The sequence below is a fragment of the Anomaloglossus baeobatrachus genome, chromosome 5 (genome assembly GCF_048569485.1).
Source record: "Anomaloglossus baeobatrachus isolate aAnoBae1 chromosome 5, aAnoBae1.hap1, whole genome shotgun sequence".
Classification (NCBI taxonomy): Eukaryota; Metazoa; Chordata; class Amphibia; order Anura; family Aromobatidae; genus Anomaloglossus; species Anomaloglossus baeobatrachus.
In genome coordinates, this window is record NC_134357.1 from 247,554,246 (window position 1) to 247,576,290 (window position 22,045).

The window sequence follows — 22,045 nt, forward strand, 5'->3', positions numbered from 1 at the left end:
AAGTCTTGAGAAAACGTTGTCCTGACCCTACAAGAGCAAGTCCCAGAAGAAGAGGACTGAGATAGGGTGCAGCTGTGGGCTCCCGGAGACCATGGAAAGTGGCTAGTGACCTGCTTTCACTGCCAGCCAAAGAGATATGGCAGGCCTTAGACACAGAACTGACTCTACACACCCCATACCAGCCACAGAATAGAGGGAAGGTTGGGAGGATGGGGCAGTGTAGAAGGCAAGGGCATGAGAGTCTTCACTTGAATTGTTCAGTGTCAGACACACCCCAGCAGGGATCACTAGGTTGAGACCCTATGAAATCCTGTTTAGAAGTACCCCCAGATACTTCAACTAAGCTTGTTGTTTGTTTAAACATTTGCCTAATATACGTTTTTGAAGTTTTCTCCTCCAGATCCAACCAGATCTAGATTTCTCTCTCTTTTCTTTTTCTCTCTCCTCTTTTCCTCTCTCTTTTCTCTTTTCCTCTCTCTTTTCTCTTTTCCTCTCTCTCTCTCCCTCTCTTCTCAATCTTTCTCTCTCTCTTTCTCTCTCTCTTCCCTCACTCTTTTTCTTTCGGACGAAGATCCATGCATTCCACTACAAAGAGATGTCGGACCTGCCTGAGACCAGGAGATGGCTGTCTTCCCTCTTCTACCCGATACTTTGTGCCAGGATGATGATATCTAAGCATGTGGACTGGAAGACGACTCTACATCCCACCTTTGATGTCTCACCATTACCGCCTGAGGACTGAGGAGCATGAGACTCTGAGTGAATCCAACCCTGATAAATATTAGCCAATTAAAGGACTACTGCCACGTTCCCCCTTCCTGAATAACGTGTGCCAGCGAAACATAGCCATGAGGACAGTCTAGAGAACACGGTCAGGATCTGGCTTCCTATGCATAGTCTGTTGGGTGGGGAGATTCATCCACAAGGGATGGGGTATCTCGTATGTGAGTGAGGTAACCATCAGCATTAGGACAGATCAATAGACCTGGAAACGTAAGGAAAGACTTTTTGGCTATCTCCAAAGGGGGGACTGTTAGGGATGTGATTATCATTATTATGAGTATATAGGAGTTACATGGAGATATCCATAAAGAACAAGATTTAAGATGTTGTTTGAACTGTACCCCACATATCTCTTGGCATAAGACTCAGACAGACAGTCTGGGCTATTCTTGTGACAAGTGAATAATGCTGACATTGCTTAATATAAATGAGGAACCAAGCACATTACAGTAAATTGTATATCACAGAATAAGCTGTTCTACTTTATCCAATAGGAGACGTGTTACGTATTCTTGGCACCTAGCCAATAAGGTTATATATATTTGTAACACTTCCGGGAATAAATCAGTCTTACTTTCTATTCATATCTGAGTACGTCTCTCTGGTGTGAGCGAAAGAGAGGGTAATGCATGCTACCACGAGTGACTCATAATTTGGACTGCAGACAGTTTAAGAGGGATGCATGATTAGATTGCATCAACCTAAATTACGGCCTTATCACTGTTGTATCCCTGTATGCCTTCCAGGATGGAGTCTCAGCTATCAAGATTAACCCCAGGCAACCCATAACCATTTCTATCCCACGGTCTTGGAGATACCTCTGCTTCCCTACTTCCAGAATCGACAGGAGACCTTGTACCTTCGTGTCAGTTCCATGATCTTCATAGCTAGGTTTCTTTTCCAGTGGCCCGAGGAGGTTCAGGTCAGTGACATAGCCAGCATAGGCTACGGAAGGCTCCTGGTCTCCTTATTCTGACCTTACAGGCTTAAGGCTATTCTCTGATGAGACTCTTTTAGAGCTGCCTTTTCTCCTTGGTCCATTCTCTAGCGATCAAGGTAAAGAAAACAAAGTCCTGGTCAAAAAATAGATCACCTGTGTAATCAACACACAATCAGCGGTTTAGGGACGCACGTCCAATATCAAGGGATTACTTGATATAACATACCATATGGGAAAAAAAGGATGACTGCGTCCCACTGGGTGAAATTCACTCCATATTTTTGCCATTGTATGAAAAAACAGCAATGTTTCGACCGGTTTGGTCTTTTTCTCATGCTTGAAAAAGACCAAACCGGTCAAATTGTTGCTGTTTTTTCATCCAATGGAATAAATATGGACTGAAGTTCACCTAGTGGGACGCGGTCATCCTGTTTTCATATAGAAATCAAGGTAGTCTCCTTTAGACCTAGGGTTTAGTAGCCCGGAATACTCAATTAATTAGAATATCATCAAAAAGTTAAGTTATTTCAGTAATTCAATACAAAAAGTGAAACGAAGGGAATTTTGTTACTTACCGTAAATTCCTTTTCTTCTAGCTCCTATTGGGAGACCCAGACGATTGGGTGTATAGCACTGCCTCCGGAGGCCACACAAAGCAATTACACTAAAAAGTGTAAGGCCCCTCCCCTTCTGGCTATACACCCCCAGTGGGATCACTGGCTCACCAGTTTTAGTGCAAAAGCAAGAAGGAGGAAAGCCAATAACTGGTTTAAACAAATTCACTCCGAAGTAACGTCGGAGAACTGAAAAACCATTCAACATGAACAACATGTGTACCCGAAAAACCACCAAAAATCCCGAAGGACAACAGGGCGGGTGCTGGGTCTCCCAATAGGAGCTAGAAGAAAAGGAATTTACGGTAAGTAACAAAATTCCCTTCTTCTTCGGCGCTCCATTGGGAGACCCAGACGATTGGGACGTCCAAAAGCTGTCCCTGGGTGGGTAAAGAAATACCTCATGTTAGAGTTGCAAAGACAGCCCTCCCCTACGGGGAGGCAACTGCCGCCTGCAGGACTCTTCTACCTAGGCTGGCGTCCGCCGAAGCATAGGTATGCACCTGATAATGTTTGGTGAAAGTGTGCAGACTCGACCAGGTAGCTGCCTGGCACACCTGTTGAGCCGTAGCCTGGTGTCGTAATGCCCAGGACGCATCCACGGCTCTGGTAGAATGGGCCTTCAGCCCTGATGGAACCGGAAGCCCAGCAGAACGGTAGGCTTCAAGAATTGGTTCTTTGATCCATCGAGCCAGGGTGGCTTTGGAAGCCTGCGACCCCTTGCGCTGGCCAGCGACAAGGACAAAGAGTGCATCAGAGCGGCGCAGGGGCGCCGTGCGGGAAATGTAGATTCTGAGTGCTCTCACCAGATCTAACAAATGTAAATCCTTTTCATACCGGTGAACCGGATGAGGACAAAAAGAAGGTAAGGAGATATCCTGATTAATATGAAACGAGGATACTACCTTAGGGAGAAACTCCTGAATGGGGCGCAGCACTACCTTGTCCTGGTGGACCACCAGGAAGGGAGCCTTGGATGACAGCGCTGCTAGCTCAGACACTCTCCGAAGAGACGTGATCGCTACCAGAAAGGCCACTTTCCGTGATAGTCGAGAGAGTGAAACATCCGTCAGAGACTCGAAAGGCGGCTTCTGGAGAGCAACTAGTACCCTGTTCAGATCCCATGGATCTAACGGCCGCTCGTACGGGGGGACGATATGACCAAACCCCCTGCAGGAACGTGCGTACCTGCGGACGCCGTGCTAGACGCTTCTGAAAAAAACACCAATAGCGCCGAGACTTGCCCTTTAAGGGAGCCGAGCGACAAGCCCTTTTCCAACCCAGATTGCAGGAAGGAAAGAAAAGTAGGCAATGCCAATGGCCAGGGGGACACTCCTTGTACAGAGCACCAGTAAAAGAAAATCTTCCACTTCCGTGGTAGATCTTAGCAGACGTGGGCTTCATAGCCTGTCTCATGGTGGCAACGACCCCGTGGGATAATCCTGAGGACACTAGGATCTAGGACGCAATGGCCACACAGTAGGTTCAGGGCCGTAGAATTCAGATGGAAAAACGGCCCTTGGGACAGTAAGTCTGGCCGGTCTGGTAGTGCCCACGGTTGACCGACCGTGAGATGCCTGTCGCCAGAGCTCTTTGATCGTCATGAAAACCGGGACCTTGCTGTTGTGCCGATTCGTGAAACCCGTCCGGGTGCAGAGACCATTCTCCTGCGTCCACGCCCTGGTGACTGAGGAAGTCTGCTTCCCAGTTTTCTACGCCCGGGATGTGAACTGCGGATATGGTGTATGCTCTGTCTTCCACCCCTAGCAGAATCCGGCGGACTTCCTGGGAGGCTCGCCGATTGCGTAGTCCGCCTTGGTGGTTGATGTATGCCACCGCTGTGGATTGTCCGACTGAATTCGGATCTGTTTGCCTTCCAGCCACTGCAGGAAGTCTTGCAGGGCCATATGCACTGCCCAGAGCTCCAGACAATTGATCTGAAGAGTGGACTCCTCTGAAGAGAGTCCTTGATCGTCTGAGAAAGGGGGACGTTCCTGTGTAGGGACATCGACTTCCCCTCCCATTAGCGAAGAATGTTCTATTGAAGTGGACGCAGATGAAACTGCGTGAAAGGGACTACCTCTGGATGAGGTGTCTCCTTGAAGGAGAGACTGCACCCCCGTCTGTAGCGACCGCTGTTTGTCCAGTGGAAGCTTCACCATCGCTGAGAGAGTGTGAAACCCCAAGCTAAGATATGCCAGCGATTGGGTTTAACTTTGAAAAGTTGAGGACCCACCCGAAACTCTGGGAAGTCTCCAGCGCCATGTTCAGGCTGTGTTGGCATGCCTCTTAAAAGAGTGCCTTGACAAGTAGATGGTCTAAGTAAGGGATCACAGGGTGACCCTGAGAGTGCGGGAGTGGTCCCACTGCTGCCATGAACTTGGTGAAAACCCGTGGGGCTGTCGCCAGACCGAAGGGTAGGGCTACGAACCGAAGATGCTCGTCTTCAATAACGAATCGTAGCAAACGCCGGTGCTCTGGAGCAATCGGCACGTGGAGATAAGCATCCTGATGTCTATTGATGCTAGGAAATCTCCTTGAGACATTGAGGCAATGACGGAGCGGAGGGATTCCATCCGGAACCGCCTGGTTTTCACGTGCTTGTTGAGCAGTTTAAGGTCCAGAACGGAACGGAAGGAGTCGTCCTATTTTGTCACCCCGACCAGATCGGAGTAAAAAGTGTCTCTTGTTCCTGAGGAGGAACCGGGATTACGACTCCTACTGCCTGCAGAAGAGCCTCGGCTCGGCCGGTGAGGAAGTTTTTGCGACAAACTGTCTCTCACCCACCGGCCATTGACCTGTGGCAGTTAAATGTCGCTAAAGCGGGGGAGTCTGCCACCGACCGCGGACGCGGAGAGAGAGGGCTGAAAGTCATGAGGAAACCGCCTTGGTAGCGGTTCCTCCGGCTGCCTTCTCCGGGCGTGATTGAGCCCGCCAGGAACCTGCGCCCCTCTGAGCCTTTTGAGTCCTGTTGGACGAGGGCAATTGGGACGTGCCCGAGCCTGGGAAGGACCGAAACCTCGACTGTCCCTTCTCCTGATGGGTCTTGTTTGATAGCTGGGGTAAGGAAGAATCCGTACCCTTGGACAGTTGAATGATTTAATCCAACCGCTCACGAAACAGTCTGTCACCAGATAAAGGCAATCTGGTTAAGCACTTTTGTGGAAGCAGCATCTGCTCCAATCCCTTAACACTAGGAGCGTAACAACACGGAGTTGGCGGACGCCACTGACGTACGGCTCGTAGAGTCCAGGACAGCATAAACAGCTTGGGTCGCAATGCCGACATTGCGAGGTGAAGGACGCTACTGCGGCCAAGATGTACATGTGACCGCGTCCCTCTGCGCAATACTAGCTGAAATAGCTTGGAGTGCCTCTATGGCTGCGAATGCCGGGGCAACCGACCCGCCGATAGGGCTATCTGTCTGTCAATGGCATCTTTAAGTGAAGTCCCATCTTCCACTGCAACTATAGATCTAGCCGCAAGCCTGGAGATTGGGGGATCCACCCTTGGAGTGCTTGAGCACGTCAGGGGGGAAGAGACAACGCGTATCTTCAATACGGTTGGAGAAACGCTTATCGGGATAAGCGTGGTGTTCCTGGACTGCTTCTCTGGAGTCAGAGTGACCAGAAAAGTACTCAATATACGCTTGAGATACCGAAATAGGGATTTCTTCTGCTGTGAAGCTGACCCCTCCACTGGAGGAGTTGAGGGAGAAATACCCAACCTTCCATTGATGGACGCTATAAGATTATTCACTATAGCGTCACCATCCGGTGTATCCGGATTGAGAGCGGTCTCAGGATCAGAGTCCTGAACAGCTACGTCTGCATCAGCATACAGAGAGTACTGTGATGAAGTCGAGGGCCGTTCTTAGGGAGCTCGCTTAGGCCGTCTGGGACTGTCGTCCGTGTCAGAGCCTGCACCCTGGGATGCATGGGACCCTCCTGGAGCCATGATTTGTTTCGAAATCAGGGTGGCCAGGGGCATTGAATCAACATTGCCCAAGGTCTGTCTGGACTGCAAAGTCTGTAAGATGTTAGTCATAGCCACAGACAATATATCAGCGGAAACTGCAACTCCGTCCCTGTCCCTGGACAGGGATCACAGGTGGTTCTTTTGGCCACCTGTAGCAGAGACCCCGTTGAGTAATTGCACACACTGGGGGTCCTGGAACAGTCGCACGCAGTACAAGCAGCATAGAAAGCCTGTGCCTTGGCACCCATGCTTTTTTTTTTTTTTTTTTTTTTCGCTGTTGCTGTCTAGCCATCTAGGGACCACGGGGGAACACTATTCTCCTTAAGGAGACTTTGCAAGCCAGTCTGGCTGCCAGGTAAGGGGACTTATAGCTGCAATGCCCCTAAAATTCCACGGGGGAACACTATTCTCCTTAAGGAGACTTTGCAAGCCAGTCTGGCTGCCAGGTAAGGGGACTTATAGCTGCAATGCCCCTCTGGGAAATATTCAAATTGTCTCTCCAGTAAAGGAGACAAACTCTAGCACAGCGCCACCTATTGGAAGTAGCGATCCTAAAAGTCACAAGTGGATTTTCGACAATCCTTTGCAATATGACTCAGGATATATAAGCCAGATCAGAATCCCAATTTGCAGACACGGTGTTTCGGGGTGCTTGCCCCTCGTCAGTGCAAAGTATGGGGGTGTCTGATCTGGCTCATGAGAAAGCTATGTGGGGACCACGGGGGAACACTATTCTCCTTAAGGAGACTTTGCAAGCCAGTCTGGCTGCCAGGTAAGGGGACTTATAGCTGCAATGCCCCTAAAATTCCACGGGGGAACACTATTCTCCTTAAGGAGACTTTGCAAGCCAGTCTGGCTGCCAGGTAAGGGGACTTATAGCTGCAATGCCCCTCTGGGAAATATTCAAATTGTCTCTCCAGTAAAGGAGACAAACTCTAGCACAGCGCCACCTATTGGAAGTAGCGATCCTAAAAGTCACAAGTGGATTTTCGACAATCCTTTGCAATATGACTCAGGATATATAAGCCAGATCAGAATCCCAATTTGCAGACACGGTGTTTCGGGGTGCTTGCCCCTCGTCAGTGCAAAGTATGGGGGTGTCTGATCTGGCTCATGAGAAAGCTATGTGGGGACCACGTTCCCCCGTGGAATTTTAGGGGCATTGCAGCTATAAGTCCCCTTACCTGGCAGCCAGACTGGCTTGCAAAGTCTCCTTAAGGAGAATAGTGTTCCCCCGTGGTCCCCACATAGCTTTCTCATGAGCCAGATCAGACACCCCCATACTTTGCACTGACGAGGGGCAAGCACCCCGAAACACCGTGTCTGCAAATTGGGATTCTGATCTGGCTTATATATCCTGAGTCATATTGCAAAGGATTGTCGAAAATCCACTTGTGACTTTTAGGATCGCTACTTCCAATAGGTGGCGCTGTGCTAGAGTTTGTCTCCTTTACTGGAGAGACAATTTAGCCATCTAGGAGCATTAGCCAAGAATAGCGACCGTACAGTGCAATGTATAGCATACAAGCATGAAGTACAATAAACACTTCAGCACATGCAGTACAAGGAGCATAGAAAGCCTGTGCCTTGGCACCTTTGCTTTTCTGCTGCCGTTGTCTAGTTATTCAGGAGCATTAGCCAGGAAAAGCGACATACAGTGAATGTATAGCATACAAGCATGAAAATAACCACTGCAGCACATGCAATCCAAGCAGCATTGAAAGCTTGTGCCTTAGCACCCTTGCTTTTCTGCTGCTGTTGTCTAGTCATCAAGGAGCATTAGCCAAGAATAGCGACATGCAGTGAATGTACAAACATGAAAATAAACTCTGCAGTACATGCAATCCAAGCAGCATTGAAAGCTTGTGCCTTAGCACCATTGCTGTTTGCTGCCGCTGTCTAGCCATCTAGGCGGGTAGACAGCCAAGAATAGCCCTTACAGTGCAATGTAAAGCATACAAGCATAAAGGACACATGACACTGCAGCACATGCAAGACAAGCAGCATATAGAGTCTGTGCTTTAGCACCCCTGATCTTTTGCTGCTGTTTCTAGGTCTGCATCCTGAATAGCGACCGTACAAAAGTACAACAGGACACTTCGGCATTAGTGGGTCAGCACTTTAGTTGCCGCTTACCGCCCGCACAAAAGCGGGTGTGTGGCGCCGGAATCCTGTGCAAATAAGGCTCCAGCCCTCGGCGCTGCTATAGAACAGCGTCTCTCCCTGTCCCTGAGTGACAGGGTGGGGGAGGGAACGAAGCGGCGCTAGGCCGCAAAAGCCGGGGACTAAAGTTAGAAGCGCCGCCGCCGTAAAAGCGCGGTCGGCGCGTCCCCGGCGCACTACAAGTCGCAGCTGCGCCGCCGCTCCAGGGGCGGTCGGCGCGGCGGTCCCCACACGTAAAGTCCCCCAGTAATCTGCAGGGACTATAAGCCCAGCGCACAGCGCTACAGTCCCCGGCGCACTAGCACACCCAGCAAGCCTGGAGTGTGCGTGGCCTGCCATACGGGGACACAGAGTACCTGAAAGTTGCAGGGCCTTGTCCCTGAACGGCACTCCCGCTCCACATCCAGCAGGTTCTATGGGTCTGTGGATGGAGCCCGGCCTCAGGGCTTGGTGGCCGGAAAGATCCCACTTCCTCAGAGCCCCTCAGGGGGATGGGGAAGGAAAACAGCATGTGGGCTCCAGCCTCCGTACCAGCAATAGGTACCTCAACCTTACAAACCGCAAGTGGGGTGAGAAGGGAGCATGCTGGGGGCCCTAGTATGGGCCCTCTTTTCTTCCATCCGATATAGTCAGCAGCTACTGCTGACTGAACAGTGGAGCTTATGCATGGATGTGTGCCTCCTTCGCACAAAGCTTGAAAACTGGTGAGCCAGTGATCCCACTGGGGGTGTATAGCCAGAAGGGGAGGGGCCTTACACTTTTTAGTGTAATTGCTTTGTGTGGCCTCCGGAGGCAGTGCTATACACCCAATCGTCTGGGTCTCCCAATGGAGCGCCGAAGAAATATAGATTCATTACACACAGAGGGATCTATTCCTATATATTATATAGCAGTTCTACTATTCATATGTGAGGCCGTATGGCACATTTTATAAAAATATTTTAGTGTAGGACTGCCTCAAATGAGATTTGCCGTGACGTGGCGAGGCAGCTCAAGAAATTGCAATTTTTTGCCAAAAATCTCAAAATTTTTATAATAAGTACAGTTTGGAATTTTTAGTGCTGAAGTGCACATTTAGTGCTGGCTTTTTGTTTTTCCTTTATATTATATAGAATCATTACACACACAGGGATCTATTCCTATATATTATATTGAGTCATTACACACAGAGGGATCAATTTCAAGTGTTTATTTCTGTTAATTTTGATGATTATGGCTTACACCAATGAAAACCCAAAAGTCATTCTCAGAAAATTAGACTATATAAGACCAACTGAAAAAATGATTTTAAATTCAGAAATGTTGGTACCTACTGAAAAGTCTGTGCAGTAAATGCCTCGATACTTGGTTGGGGCTCCTTTTGCATGAATTACTGTGTCAATGCAACGTGGCATGGAGGGATCAGCCTGTGGCACGGAGGGATCAGCCTGTGGCACTGCTGAGGTGTTATGGAAGCTTGATCGCAGCCTTCAGCTAGTCTGCAATGTTTGGTCTGGTGTCTCTAGTGGCGTAACTAGAGTTTGATGCACCCCGGTGCAAAGTTTGGACCTGGGCCCCCCTCCACATACACCGACACTTGAGGTATGGGATTATGATGCTGACACTTGGCTCTTACCCTCAGCACCCAGGTTTCCCATGATCTGAAATCCCTTTATCAGCACCCAGCTTTCCTATGTTCTGATATCCATCTTGTCCTCGGCACCCAGCTTCCCCATGCTCTGCTATATATCTTTCCCTCAGCACCCAGATTTCCCATATCAGAGCATGGGAAAGCTGGGTGCTGAGAGATGTATAGCAGAGCATGGGAAAGCTGGGTGCTGAGAGATGTATAGCAAAACATGGGAAAGCTGGGTGCTGAGGGAAAGAGCCTTTTTCCCTCAGCACAAAACTTTCCCATCCCATGCTTGTATCTTTGTCCTCCCTCGTATATAGTTTTCCAAAAACAATAATGGCCCCCTTCCATATAGTATAAAGGATCCCACATAACCCTCCCTATATTATACTGCACCACATAGTCCTTCATATAATATAATCCACCCCCATAGTCCTTCATGTATTATAATGCATTTCCTATTAGTTCTCCATATATTATACTGCACCCCATACTCCTCCATGTATAATGCACCCCTATAGTCCATGTATAAGGTGCCCTTCATGTTGTATAATGGATCCCCATAGACCTCCATGCATAATGCAGCCCTTAGACCTCCATGTATAAAGCACCCCTTTAGTCCATGAATAAGGTGTCCTTCATGTTGTATTATGCAGCCCCCCCCCCCCCAGCCACCGTGTACTCACGTTTTGTTTTTTTTTTTAATTAAAAAACAAGTACTTTCCTCGTTCCCCTGCTGCTCTGGTCAGCGTCCTCCCGTCCTGCATGCCTCAGTACAGCAGTCGCACAGGAGTGACGTCATCGCGCAGGCACAGGATGAGAATGATGAAGCATCGAGCGGCGCATGTGATGACTGGCCAGGGAGGCCAGGTGCCGCTGCAGACATCGGGCCACACTGACTTATGGGTCACATAACGGCCGCGTGGTCTGCAACAGAACAGCGCAGCTCCTCTCTCACAGAGGAGCCGGCTGCTGATCTGCAGGGCGGGCCCCTAACCTGCCGTGCCCGGTTGCAATGGCGACCTCTGCGACCATAGTTGTTACGCCCCTGGGTGTCTCTCATCTTCCTTTTTACAATACCCTATAAATTCTCTATGGGGTTTAAAGGGAACCTGTCACGTATAATATGTGTTCTGACCAATCAGCAGACGCATGTGTGCCCCAATTACACCTTCCTACCCATCCCTGTGTTGTAAAATTGTGTAATATTAAAGTAATTAAAAAAATGTTTTAGTACTTCCATATTTCCTATGTAAATAGCAGAGCTCGTCACCCCATAGGCCTCACATTGCCCTGTGGGCATGATACCATGGATTCACATGTGCAACGTCCCCCGTCGCTCCTTCAGATCCTGCGCGTGTTTGCACTTACCATTCCCGCAACCTTTTCCGGGTGTTCACTTGCCGGATTCAGACTCTTCTGATCATGTGCAGAGCGCGTCTGAAACTGACAACGAGCACCCGGGAAAGGCTGCGGGAATGGTAAGTGCGCACGCGCGAGATTCTAAAGGAGCGACGAGGGGTGCCGCACATGTGAATCCATGGTATCACACACCCACAGGGGCGTAATACCATGGAAAGTATGCAAACACCCACAGGATGATGTGACGCCCATGGGGCGACGAGCTCTGCTATTTACATAGGAAATATGGAAGTAATTAAACGTTTATCACCTTCATATTACACAATTTTATAACACAGGGATGGGTAGGGAGGTGTAATTAGGGCACACATGCGTCTGCTGATAGGTCAGAACGCGTATTGTACGTGACAGGTTCCCTTAAGGTCAGGTGAGTTTGCTGGCCAATCAAGCACAGTGATACACCTGTATATCTGTTCAGAGGTGCAGGAGCTCTTTCCTTAGAGGGTTTCCTTACTTCCTCCTAGTTTTCTAATCAGCCTGTTCCTTTAGGTTTGCTCAATGGAACTCCAGCTTCTCCAGTTGTAGAACTTACTCCAGCACCCAGAATTTTAGGATCACTGATAGGGGCGGTGAGTTTCCCCTTCCTCATCACAAACACAGAGCTGGCCGCTCTCACATCTCACAGTCATCACGACAGAAGATGCTCGCCTACATGATCACCCTAGTCCAGATTTCTCTTCCTGGAAAGCGCCCCAGATTTTAGTCTAAACAAAAACAGGATAATTGTGGTGTACTCCGCACTACTGTACAAACAATCACGCCAAGTAATAAAGCAATGGTGATAGTTTATTCTACGCGTTTCAAAGAGATATCCCCTCTTCTTCCTCAGGAAGAATCCACCAACCAAATATTTGCTTTGCTTCTGCCTTTGGGATGTGGGATCGGCTGCAGCTGTTATATGTTTCTATATTGGTTGTGAGACACACAACTATTCCAGGTGAGCAATTTTCCTTTGAAAAGTCACCATATTATACAATCGGTAAGACCCTATTGCCCTCCTTAGGCTACTTTCACATTTGCGTTGAACGGCTTCCGTAGCATTGCGTTGTGTGACAGATGCGTTGCATATAGTGGCACAACGGATCGTACAAAACAACGGAAAGCTTTTTTTTTTTTTTCTTCTTCTTTACAGTTTTACCAGCAGCAGACTATTGTGAACGATCAACTGATCGCTCTCAATAGCCGGCTGCCGGGCGCTCAGCTGATCGTTCGGCCGCCGAGAATGTGTGCGGGGGGCGGAGTGCGTGGAGCCGAGCGGGCCATGGCGCTGAGGACAGGTGTGTGTGTGTGTGTGTGTACATACATGCGGAGTGCGGGAGGGGAAGTGTCGGGCTCCCTGCACACGTAGCAAGGGTAAATATCGGCAAAGCACTTTGCTTGGTTACCCGACATTTACCTTGGTTACGGGTACAGGGAGCCAGAGAGAGCATGCACAGTGAAATCCTACGGATTGCGCTGCTCAAAAAAAAGTTACATGCTGCGTTCCTCCCACCCGGCGCAGCGTCAAAATAACGACGCTGCGTCGTCCAGTGGATGCAACGCTGACACTTGCGTTACAGTGCGTCATCCATATAATTCTATGGAGAATAGCGCAGTGCGTTAACGGACTGCGCTATTCTCCATAGTGACTGACTGCGCTGAACGCAAGTGTGAAAGTACCCTTATATCCACTGCTTGTTTCCTGCCAGATTTTAGTCTGACATCCGGGGTGTTTCACGAGGCTTCCCCGCAGGTATCCAGGTCTGGTCAGTACACCTCCAGGCTATGATCTGTTTGGAATGAATCATGCACACGGAGGCCCAAGATGAGCCGAAGACAGCATCTGTGAACGGAAGTAGTCAGGCGCTATCACAAAGGCTGACTGCACCAATCACAGACGCCAGGCCGACCGGTGGGCGGGGAAAGCTGTGCATATGAAATGAGCGGCACACAGAGGCAGCAGGAGCAGCGTACTGCCGGCGGAGCCTGGGCAAGTATGAAGCAAGAGCTTCATTCTTATTTTTCCTTTATTTTTATTATTTACCTAAGTGCCAGATCCGGATCAAACACTCGGAATCCCGGGCCTGGCACCCGAGCAACTATGAAACCACGCGGATCCGGACTTTTACAGTCCAGGTCCGCTCAGCCCTATAACTACTCCTTTTTTCAGACACTTTCTAAGAGTATCTACTAAGGTGCAAAAAGTGGCCATAACCCTTACAGTGACTGCAGACTTGCACCCCAAGCACTCTTTTTTTTTTATGTCACTGCATATTTGTGAATCCTCACAGAGCACAGTGTGCAAGCTGTCAGGATTCTCTTGTACGGGGAGGTCACGTGACTGAAAGTATGATGTGCATGCTTCCAACCACATTCCGACTAGATGTGTCAGCCTCACTCAATTCACTTGTATTGACCGAGGCCGCGCACATCTAGTTGGTTCGTGACCGCATTTATGCAAGCCACATACTTGTGGTCATGCGCCCACCCACTTCAGGCAAAGGAGAATCCTGACAGTGCGCATACTGCATGACTGCAGCTTTGTACCCCAAGCCTAGACAACCCCTTTCATAAATGTGACATATAGCATGTGTCTATAATCCTGGCCAGTCTCATTAGTAAATGTCCCCCTAAATTATAAATTGCCTATTTATGCTAGTGCTACATGCCATATCACTCAGACAAATATCCACTTTAAATTGTACAATTTTAATTTTATTCAACAAAAAATACTACATTTTTACAATAAAAAAAAAAATCCCCAAATCTTATATATATTGTTTATATATATAAAAAACAGTGCTTTTTGAAAAGTCAAAAGCAAGATCATCATTTGTCCAGTAAAATCCAAAACTTCCATAAGAATCGGGTTAAAACCGCTCCTTTAAATGATCTATGTATGAATGTGTTGGAACAAAATGTTTGGGTGAAACTTGCTATGCTTCAGATGAAGAATTGGTAGGCAAGAATCCTCAAAATCCTAGAGGAGAAAAGAAAAAAGGTGAAATCACAATTTGCCGTCTTTACATATGCCCATCATATCTCCAGCTGCAATTTGCTCTGGAAAACTAAGATTAATTAGTTTTGCACTGACACATGCACAAAGCTGTATTCCAAAATGCAAAAACAGCACACACTACTCACAAAAAGTGACGGATATTTGGCATTGCGATGACATTTCAGGAGCTCTCTAACCATTCCAGGTGACCTTAATGTGACCTCTAAACTTTTGGATGCACATGTCCAACTGTTCAATATTTCAGTACTTTCTGCACAACTTGCTGTTCTCTAACAAGGAGCTTAATTAATGAAATAACAACAGGTGTTTGATATGAATCGCCCAATAAATTTGGGATTTAATTACAATTGGTATGTAAACAGGCCTCCTCATCATGTTCACATTTTGACTTTGTGAGACCAAGACGATACCTAACAATTAATCAACAGTACCTTGGCATTGTGAGGATTCAAGTAAGATGTTCTCAGCCGAATGTGACCACTGAGCTAAGAGTGTCATCAACCGCTTGCAACAGAGACACAAAGAGACCGTAAGAGTCACAGAAAGACATACCGCTTCATTGTGAATAATGCCCTTCAGAACCAGATGATGAATGCCACATAACACAATGCACTTTTAAAGGGAGGTGAGTGGCACCCAAGGGTCACATCAGACTATACAAAAATGTCAATATCAGCGTGGTCTGCATGCTAGACGACCTACAAGGGTACCTGACCACACCACTAGGCACAGACATCATTGTCCTGCTGGACGAGAAACCCTGGGCCTCAGTGCTGTTCTGTGATGAAAGTCGATTCATGCTAAGCAGAAATAATGGCTGCCAACAATGTTGGCGATGTCAAGGAGCACGCTGTGCATAAGTCATTGTTGTCACCAGATGAGCCTATGGTGGTGGTGTTACAGTGAGGGCAGATGTGTATAGTCAATACAGAACTGCCCTACACTTTGTGAATAATACAGCGACAAGCCTCGACTACTTGAATAAACATCATTAATCCATTGTGCCTCAGCATGAACAACACAGGGCTAATATGTTCATGGAAGACAATGCTCCAGCTCATGAAGATGGCATCATTAAGAAACAGCTGCTGGTGACTGGGGGACCTCAAATGGAGTGGCTTGCACTTTCTCCAGACCTCACTCCCATAGAAAACCTATGGGATGAGCCGAGTTGCTATGTAGAGGCGACTACAGGGGCAAGATTCTGCCCGGCGACGTGGATGGCGCAGGAGGAGTCATATCAATTATCACAAATGGAAAGCCATCAGCGTGAATAGGAAGGACAGGAGCCGCAACCAAGACCGCCCATCGGACCAAACCCAAAGATTTATTTACAGTGCAGTAGAATATAAAAAGGGGAAGTCAGGGGATAACATGCACCTTTATGGAATGCAGCACAGGTGCAGATTATGGTGCTAGTTTTGGTTTATACCTCAAATCTGGTGACAGGTTCCCTTTAATGTGACACATGTAGATGTGGAAAATATACAACCACTACATATAGGGCATCTACCAGGATGATCTCACCTGGTCCCCACTCTGGATCGTTTTGAAAGCAAAGTGGGTTATAATCTTCAGACTCCTTTACCATTTTCCGTAACCTATTCAAAAGAACTTGCAGGTCCTATATGAAAAAAAGAATAGTTTATTTTTTCCCTCATACAGAGAGTAGAAAAATAAAAGCTAAATAATGGCCAAAAATGGTGGGACTTCGTAACTTCATCCCAGGGAAATTTTTTTCTTTTTCTTCATAGTTTTGAATGACACCATTCATATTATCATGTGATGCACAGCAAAGCGGGAAAAAAGTTCCAGCTGTGTTCACATTGCTATTTCACAATTGATTTTTGTTTCTTTTTTTAACTTATCATGCTTAATATACGGTAAATATGACCTGGCAAACAGTTTGTTTTTTTCATTGAAAGTTAAATTTATTTTTTTGACATTTGTATTAAAAAAAAACACAACAAAAAAACAAAAAAAAACCCTTTGCTGCTGCTGCCTTTATTCAAGACCTGTAAGGCTGGGGTGAGATGGCTCTGACAAGGATCACATCGCAGTTCACACGCTGGTCGTGGCTCTCCTGACCTGAGCGTGACAGCTTCATGTGTTTTTATGCAGCTCTCACGCTCGGATCATGAGAGCCACTGGTCAGTTCGGGCATTTTGATGCGATCGTCATCCATGTCATATGGCCATCTGACTGCGCCCTAATGTTTTCAATGTTCAGGATATGGGGCTCTGTGGCGGCTTGTTTTTTTGTTTAAAAAACATGTTAATGTTATTTTTTTTGCAAACTGAGCTTATGTTTTTTACCGACACCATTTTAGGGTAGTTACGATGTTTTGATCACCTCTTACTGAAACATTACGGCGAGGAAAGAAAATTTATGGCACTTCATATTTTTTTTCTCTAATTGGATTAATTTATGTTCTATTTAGATAAATCAGACTTATGAATGCAGCAATACCAAACATGTATATTACTTTTAAAGGATTTATTTTTAATGGGGCAAAATTGGGGCAATTTGATAGTTTGTGGGTTTTGGGGTTTTTTTAAGTGCATTTATTATTCCCTTTGGAATAAATAACCTGCGATCATCTGATCACTTGTGCTATACATAGCAGTGCATCAGACCTGCTATGTATAGTGAAAAAATCAAGTTCTTTTTGAACGCCACCCAAATGCTGGCTTTCACATGAATATCGTAATGACCGGAATGAGGTCCTCAGCAGACCCTCGGCTGTCATGGCAACACATCGGTGCCCGGGATCACTTAAAGAGCACACCAATGGAATCATGGAATGATGCATCCCCCTTGCCGGCAAGTGTTAACTGCTACAGTCAGAGAGAGACAGTGGCATTTAACAGGCTAAGATTGTCGAGCAGAGCTCTGCTTCCCCTGCGGCTGTTAAGGCACATGATGGCTGATTAAGTCAGCCAGCATCTGCTGGGAAATATGTGGGCTCTGAGTGCGATCCTGCATCAAAGGCAGGAACACAACATATGTTGAGGTCATATGTCGTGAATAGGTTAGCTATTTATTTTTTTACAGTTTTCCTTTACATTTTGTTAGATACACAGATTATTACCGGATCATTTATTTTTGACAAGGGAACTTCATCTTCTGATTCAGTGTCGGATTGGCTTTCATCATCTTCATAGTCTTCACTGTCTGACACCGTCTGATTAGCAAAGAAACACAAATAAATTGCATATATGCTACAGAACATAGACTAAATTTGTGTAAAATGGAACACAGGAGAAGAAAAAAACAAACAAAACATTTTTCCCCTCTCAAAAATATATTTATACAAAACCAGACATTTTGTGCAGAACTTTTTGTCAAGTTACGATACTTACCTCTTCAGAATCAGAAAAGTCAGTATCTCCTTGGACTGTATTCGGTTGACTATAAGGTGCATTTTGAGAGGACTAGAAAATCAAACAGACAAAGTTAAGCTTCAAAAAAAATAAATAAATAATATCATCCAAAAAAAGGGAATTTTGTTTACTTGCCGTAAATTCCTTTTCTTCTAGCTCCTATTGGGAGACCCAGACAATTGGGTGTATAGCTTCTGCCTCTGGAGGCCACACAAAGTATTACACTTTAAAAAGTGTAACCCCTCCCCTCTGCCTATACACCCTCCCGTGGGCCACGGGCTCCTCAGTTTTGCTGCAAAAGCAGGAAGGAGAAAACTTATAAATTGGTCTAGGGTAAATTCAATCCGAAGGATGTTCGGAGAACTGAAGACCATGAACCAAAAGAACAATTCAACATCAACAACATGTGTTCACAAAAGAGCAACCAGCCCAAAGGGCACAGGGGTGGGTGCTGGGTCTCCCAATAGGAGCTAGAAGAAAAGGAATTTACGGTAAGTAAACAAAGAAGGGAATTTTGTTACTTACCGTAAATTCCTTTTCTTCTAGCTCCTATTGGGAGACCCAGACGATTGAGACCCAGACGATTGGGTGTATAGCACTGCCTCCGGAGGCCACACAAAGCAATTACACTAAAAAGTGTAAGGCCCCTCCCCTTCTGGCTATACACCCCCAGTGGGATCACTGGCTCACCAGTTTTAGTGCAAAAGCAAGAAGGAGGAAAGCCAATAACTGGTTTAAACAAATTCACTCCGAAGTAACGTCGGAGAACTGAAAACCATTCAACATGAACAACATGTGTACCCGAAAAACAACCAAAAATCCCGAAGGACAACAGGGCGGGTGCTGGGTCTCCCAATAGGAGCTAGAAGAAAAGGAATTTACGGTAAGTAACAAAATTCCCTTCTTCTTCGGCGCTCCATTGGGAGACCCAGACGATTGGGACGTCCAAAAGCTGTCCCTGGGTGGGTAAAGAAATACCTCATGTTAGAGCTGCAAAGACAGCCCTCCCCTACGGGGAGGCAACTGCCGCCTGCAGGACTCTTCTACCTAGGCTGGCGTCCGCCGAAGCATAGGTATGCACCTGATAATGTTTGGTGAAAGTGTGCAGACTCGACCAGGTAGCTGCCTGGCACACCTGTTGAGCCGTAGCCTGGTGTCGTAATGCCCAGGACGCACCCACGGCTCTGGTAGAATGGGCCTTCAGCCCTGATGGAAACGGAAGCCCAGCAGAACGGTAGGCTTCAAGAATTGGTTCTTTGATCCATCGAGCCAGGGTGGCCTTAGAAGCCTGCGACCCTTTGCGCTTACCAGCGACAAGGACAAAGAGTGCATCCGAACGGCGCAGGGGCGCCGTGCGGGAAATGTAGATTCTGAGTGCTCTCACCAGATCTAACAAATGTAAATCCTTCTCATACCGATGAACTGCATGAGGACAAAAAGAAGGCAAAGAGATATCCTGATTAAGATGAAAAGAGGATACCACCTTCGGGAGAAACTCCTGAATGGGTCGCAGCACTACCTTGTCCTGGTGGAAGACCAGGAAGGGAGCCTTGGATGACAGCGCTGCTAGCTCAGACACTCTCCGAAGAGATGTGATCGCCACCAGAAAAGCCACTTTCTGTGATAGTCTAGAAAGTGAAACCTCCCTCAGAGGCTCGAAGGGCGGCTTCTGGAGGGCAACTAGTACCCTGTTCAGATCCCATGGATCTAACGGCCGCTTGTACGGGGGTACGATATGACAAACCCCCTGCAGGAACGTGCGTACCTTAGAAAGTCGTGCTAGACGCTTCTGAAAAAAGACGGATAGCGCCGAGACTTGCCCTTTAAGGGAGCCGAGCGACAAACCTTTTTCTAACCCAGATTGCAGGAAAGAAAGAAATGTAGGCAATGCAAATGGCCAGGGAGACACTCCCTGAGCAGAGCACCAGGATAAGAAAATCCTCCACGTTCTGTGGTAGATCTTAGCGGACGTGGGCTTCCTAGCCTGTCTCATGGTGGCAACGACCCCTTGGGATAATCCTGAAGACGCTAGGATCCAGGACTCAATGGCCACACAGTCAGGTTCAGGGCCGCAGAATTCCGATGGAAAAACGGCCCTTGGGACAGCAAGTCTGGTCGGTCTGGTAGTGCCCACGGTTGGCCGACCGTGAGATGCCACAGATCCGGATACCACGCCCTCCTTGGCCAGTCTGGGGCGACGAGTATGACGCGGCTGCAGTCGGATCTGATCTTGCGTAGCACTCTGGGCAAGAGTGCCAGAGGTGGAAACACATAAGGGAGCCGGAACTGCGACCAATCTTGCACTAAGGCGTCTGCCGCCAGAGCTCTGTGATCGCGAGACCGTGCCATGTAGGTTGGGACCTTGTTGTTGTGCCGGGACGCCATTAGGTCGACGTCCGGCCTTCCCCAGCGGCGACAGATTTCCTGAAACACGTCCGGGTGAAGGGACCATTCCCCTGCGTCCATGCCCTGGCGACTGAGGAAGTCTGCTTCCCAGTTTTCTACGCCGGGGATGTGAACTGCGGATATGGTGGAGGCCGTGGCTTCCACCCACATCAGAATCCGCCGGACTTCCTGGAAGGCTTGCCGACTGCGTGTCCCCCCTTGGTGGTTGATGTATGCCACCGCTGTGGAGTTGTCCGACTGAATTCGGATCTGCCTTCCTTCCAGCCACTGCTGGAAGGCTAGTAGGGCAAGATACACTGCTCTGATTTCCAGAACATTGATCTGAAGGGTGGACTCCTGCTGGGTCCACGTACCCTGAGCCCTGTGGTGGAGAAAAACTGCTCCCCACCCTGACAGACTCGCGTCTGTCGTGACCACCGCCCAGGACGGTGGTAGGAAGGATCTTCCCTGTGATAATGAGGTGGGAAGAAGCCACCACTGCAGAGAGTCCTCGGCCGTCTGGGAAAGGGAGACTTTCCTGTCCAGGGATGTTGACTTCCCGTCCCATTGGCGGAGAATGTCCCATTGAAGAAGGCGCAGATGAAACTGCGCAAACGGAACCGCCTCCATTGCCGCCACCATCTTCCCGAGGAAGTGCATGAGGCGTCTTAAGGAGTGCGACTGACTTTGAAGGAGAGCCTGCACCCCAGTCTGTAGTGACCGCTGCTTGTCCAGCGGAAGCTTCACTATCGCTGAGAGAGTATGAAACTCCATGCCAAGATACGTCAGTGATTGGGTCGGTAACAGAGTTGACTTTGAGAAGTTGATGATCCACCCGAACGTCTGGAGAGTCTCCAGTGCAACATTCAGGCTGAGTTGGCATGCCTCCTGAGAGGGTGCCTTGACAAGTAGATCGTCCAAGTAAGGGATCACAGAGTGTCCCTGAGAGTGCAAGACTGCTACCACTGCCGCCATGACCTTGGTGAACACCCGTGGGGCTGTCGCCAGACCAAATGGCAGAGCTACGAACTGAAGATGGTCGTCTCCTATCACGAAGCGTAGAAAGCGTTGGTGCTCTGTAGCAATCGGCACGTGGAGATAAGCATCTTTGATATCTATTGATGCTAGGAAATCTCCTTGAGACATTGAGGCAATGACTGAGCGGAGGGATTCCATCCGGAACCGCCTGGCGTTCACATGCTTGTTGAGCAGTTTTAGGTCCAGAACAGGACGGAATGAGCCGTCCTTTTTTGGCACCACAAAGAGATTGGAGTAAAAACCTTGTCCTTGTTCCCGAAGAGGAACAGGGACCACCACTCCTTCTGCTCTTAGAGAATGCACCGCCTGCAGAAGGGCATCTGCTCGGTCGGGATGTGGGGAAGTTCTGAAGAACCGAGGCGGAGGACGAGAACTGAACTCTATCCTGTACCCGTGAGACAAAATGTCTGTTACCCACCGGTCTTTGACCTGTGGCAGCCAAATGTCGCAAAAGCGGGAGAGCCTGCCACCGACCGAGGATGCGGAAGGAGGCGGCCGAAAGTCATGAGGCAGCCGCCTTGGAAGCGGTACCTCCGGTTGCTTTCTTGGGGCGTGAGTGAGTCCGCCAGGAATCAGAGCTCCTTTGCTCTTTCTGAGTCCCTCTGGACGAGGAGAATTGGGGCTTGCCCGAGCCTCGAAAGGACCGAAACTTTGACTGCCACTTCCTCTGTTGAGGTTTGCTTGATCTGGGCTGGGGTAAGGAAGAGTCCTTACCCTTGGACTGTTTAA

General features: G+C 48.1%; 1 protein-coding gene across 4 annotated transcripts in view; it reads right to left on the reverse strand.

Annotated features, from left to right (window-relative positions):
* Positions 1-14,228: 14,228 nt before the first annotated feature.
* The window catches only part of LOC142311146 (uncharacterized), a 59,633-nt gene continuing 51,816 nt past the window's right edge, over positions 14,229-22,045 (reverse strand). For all 4 annotated transcript variants that reach the window (XM_075349307.1, XM_075349308.1, XM_075349306.1 and 1 more), the window contains 4 exons: positions 17,873-17,944; positions 17,602-17,694; positions 16,038-16,134; positions 14,229-14,471 (listed from right to left, as the gene is read on the reverse strand). In XM_075349307.1, coding sequence (XP_075205422.1) covers positions 14,464-14,471; positions 16,038-16,134; positions 17,602-17,694; positions 17,873-17,944 — 270 coding nt within the window. In that variant the 3' untranslated portion in view covers positions 14,229-14,463. The remainder of the gene's footprint in view (positions 14,472-16,037; positions 16,135-17,601; positions 17,695-17,872; positions 17,945-22,045) is intronic.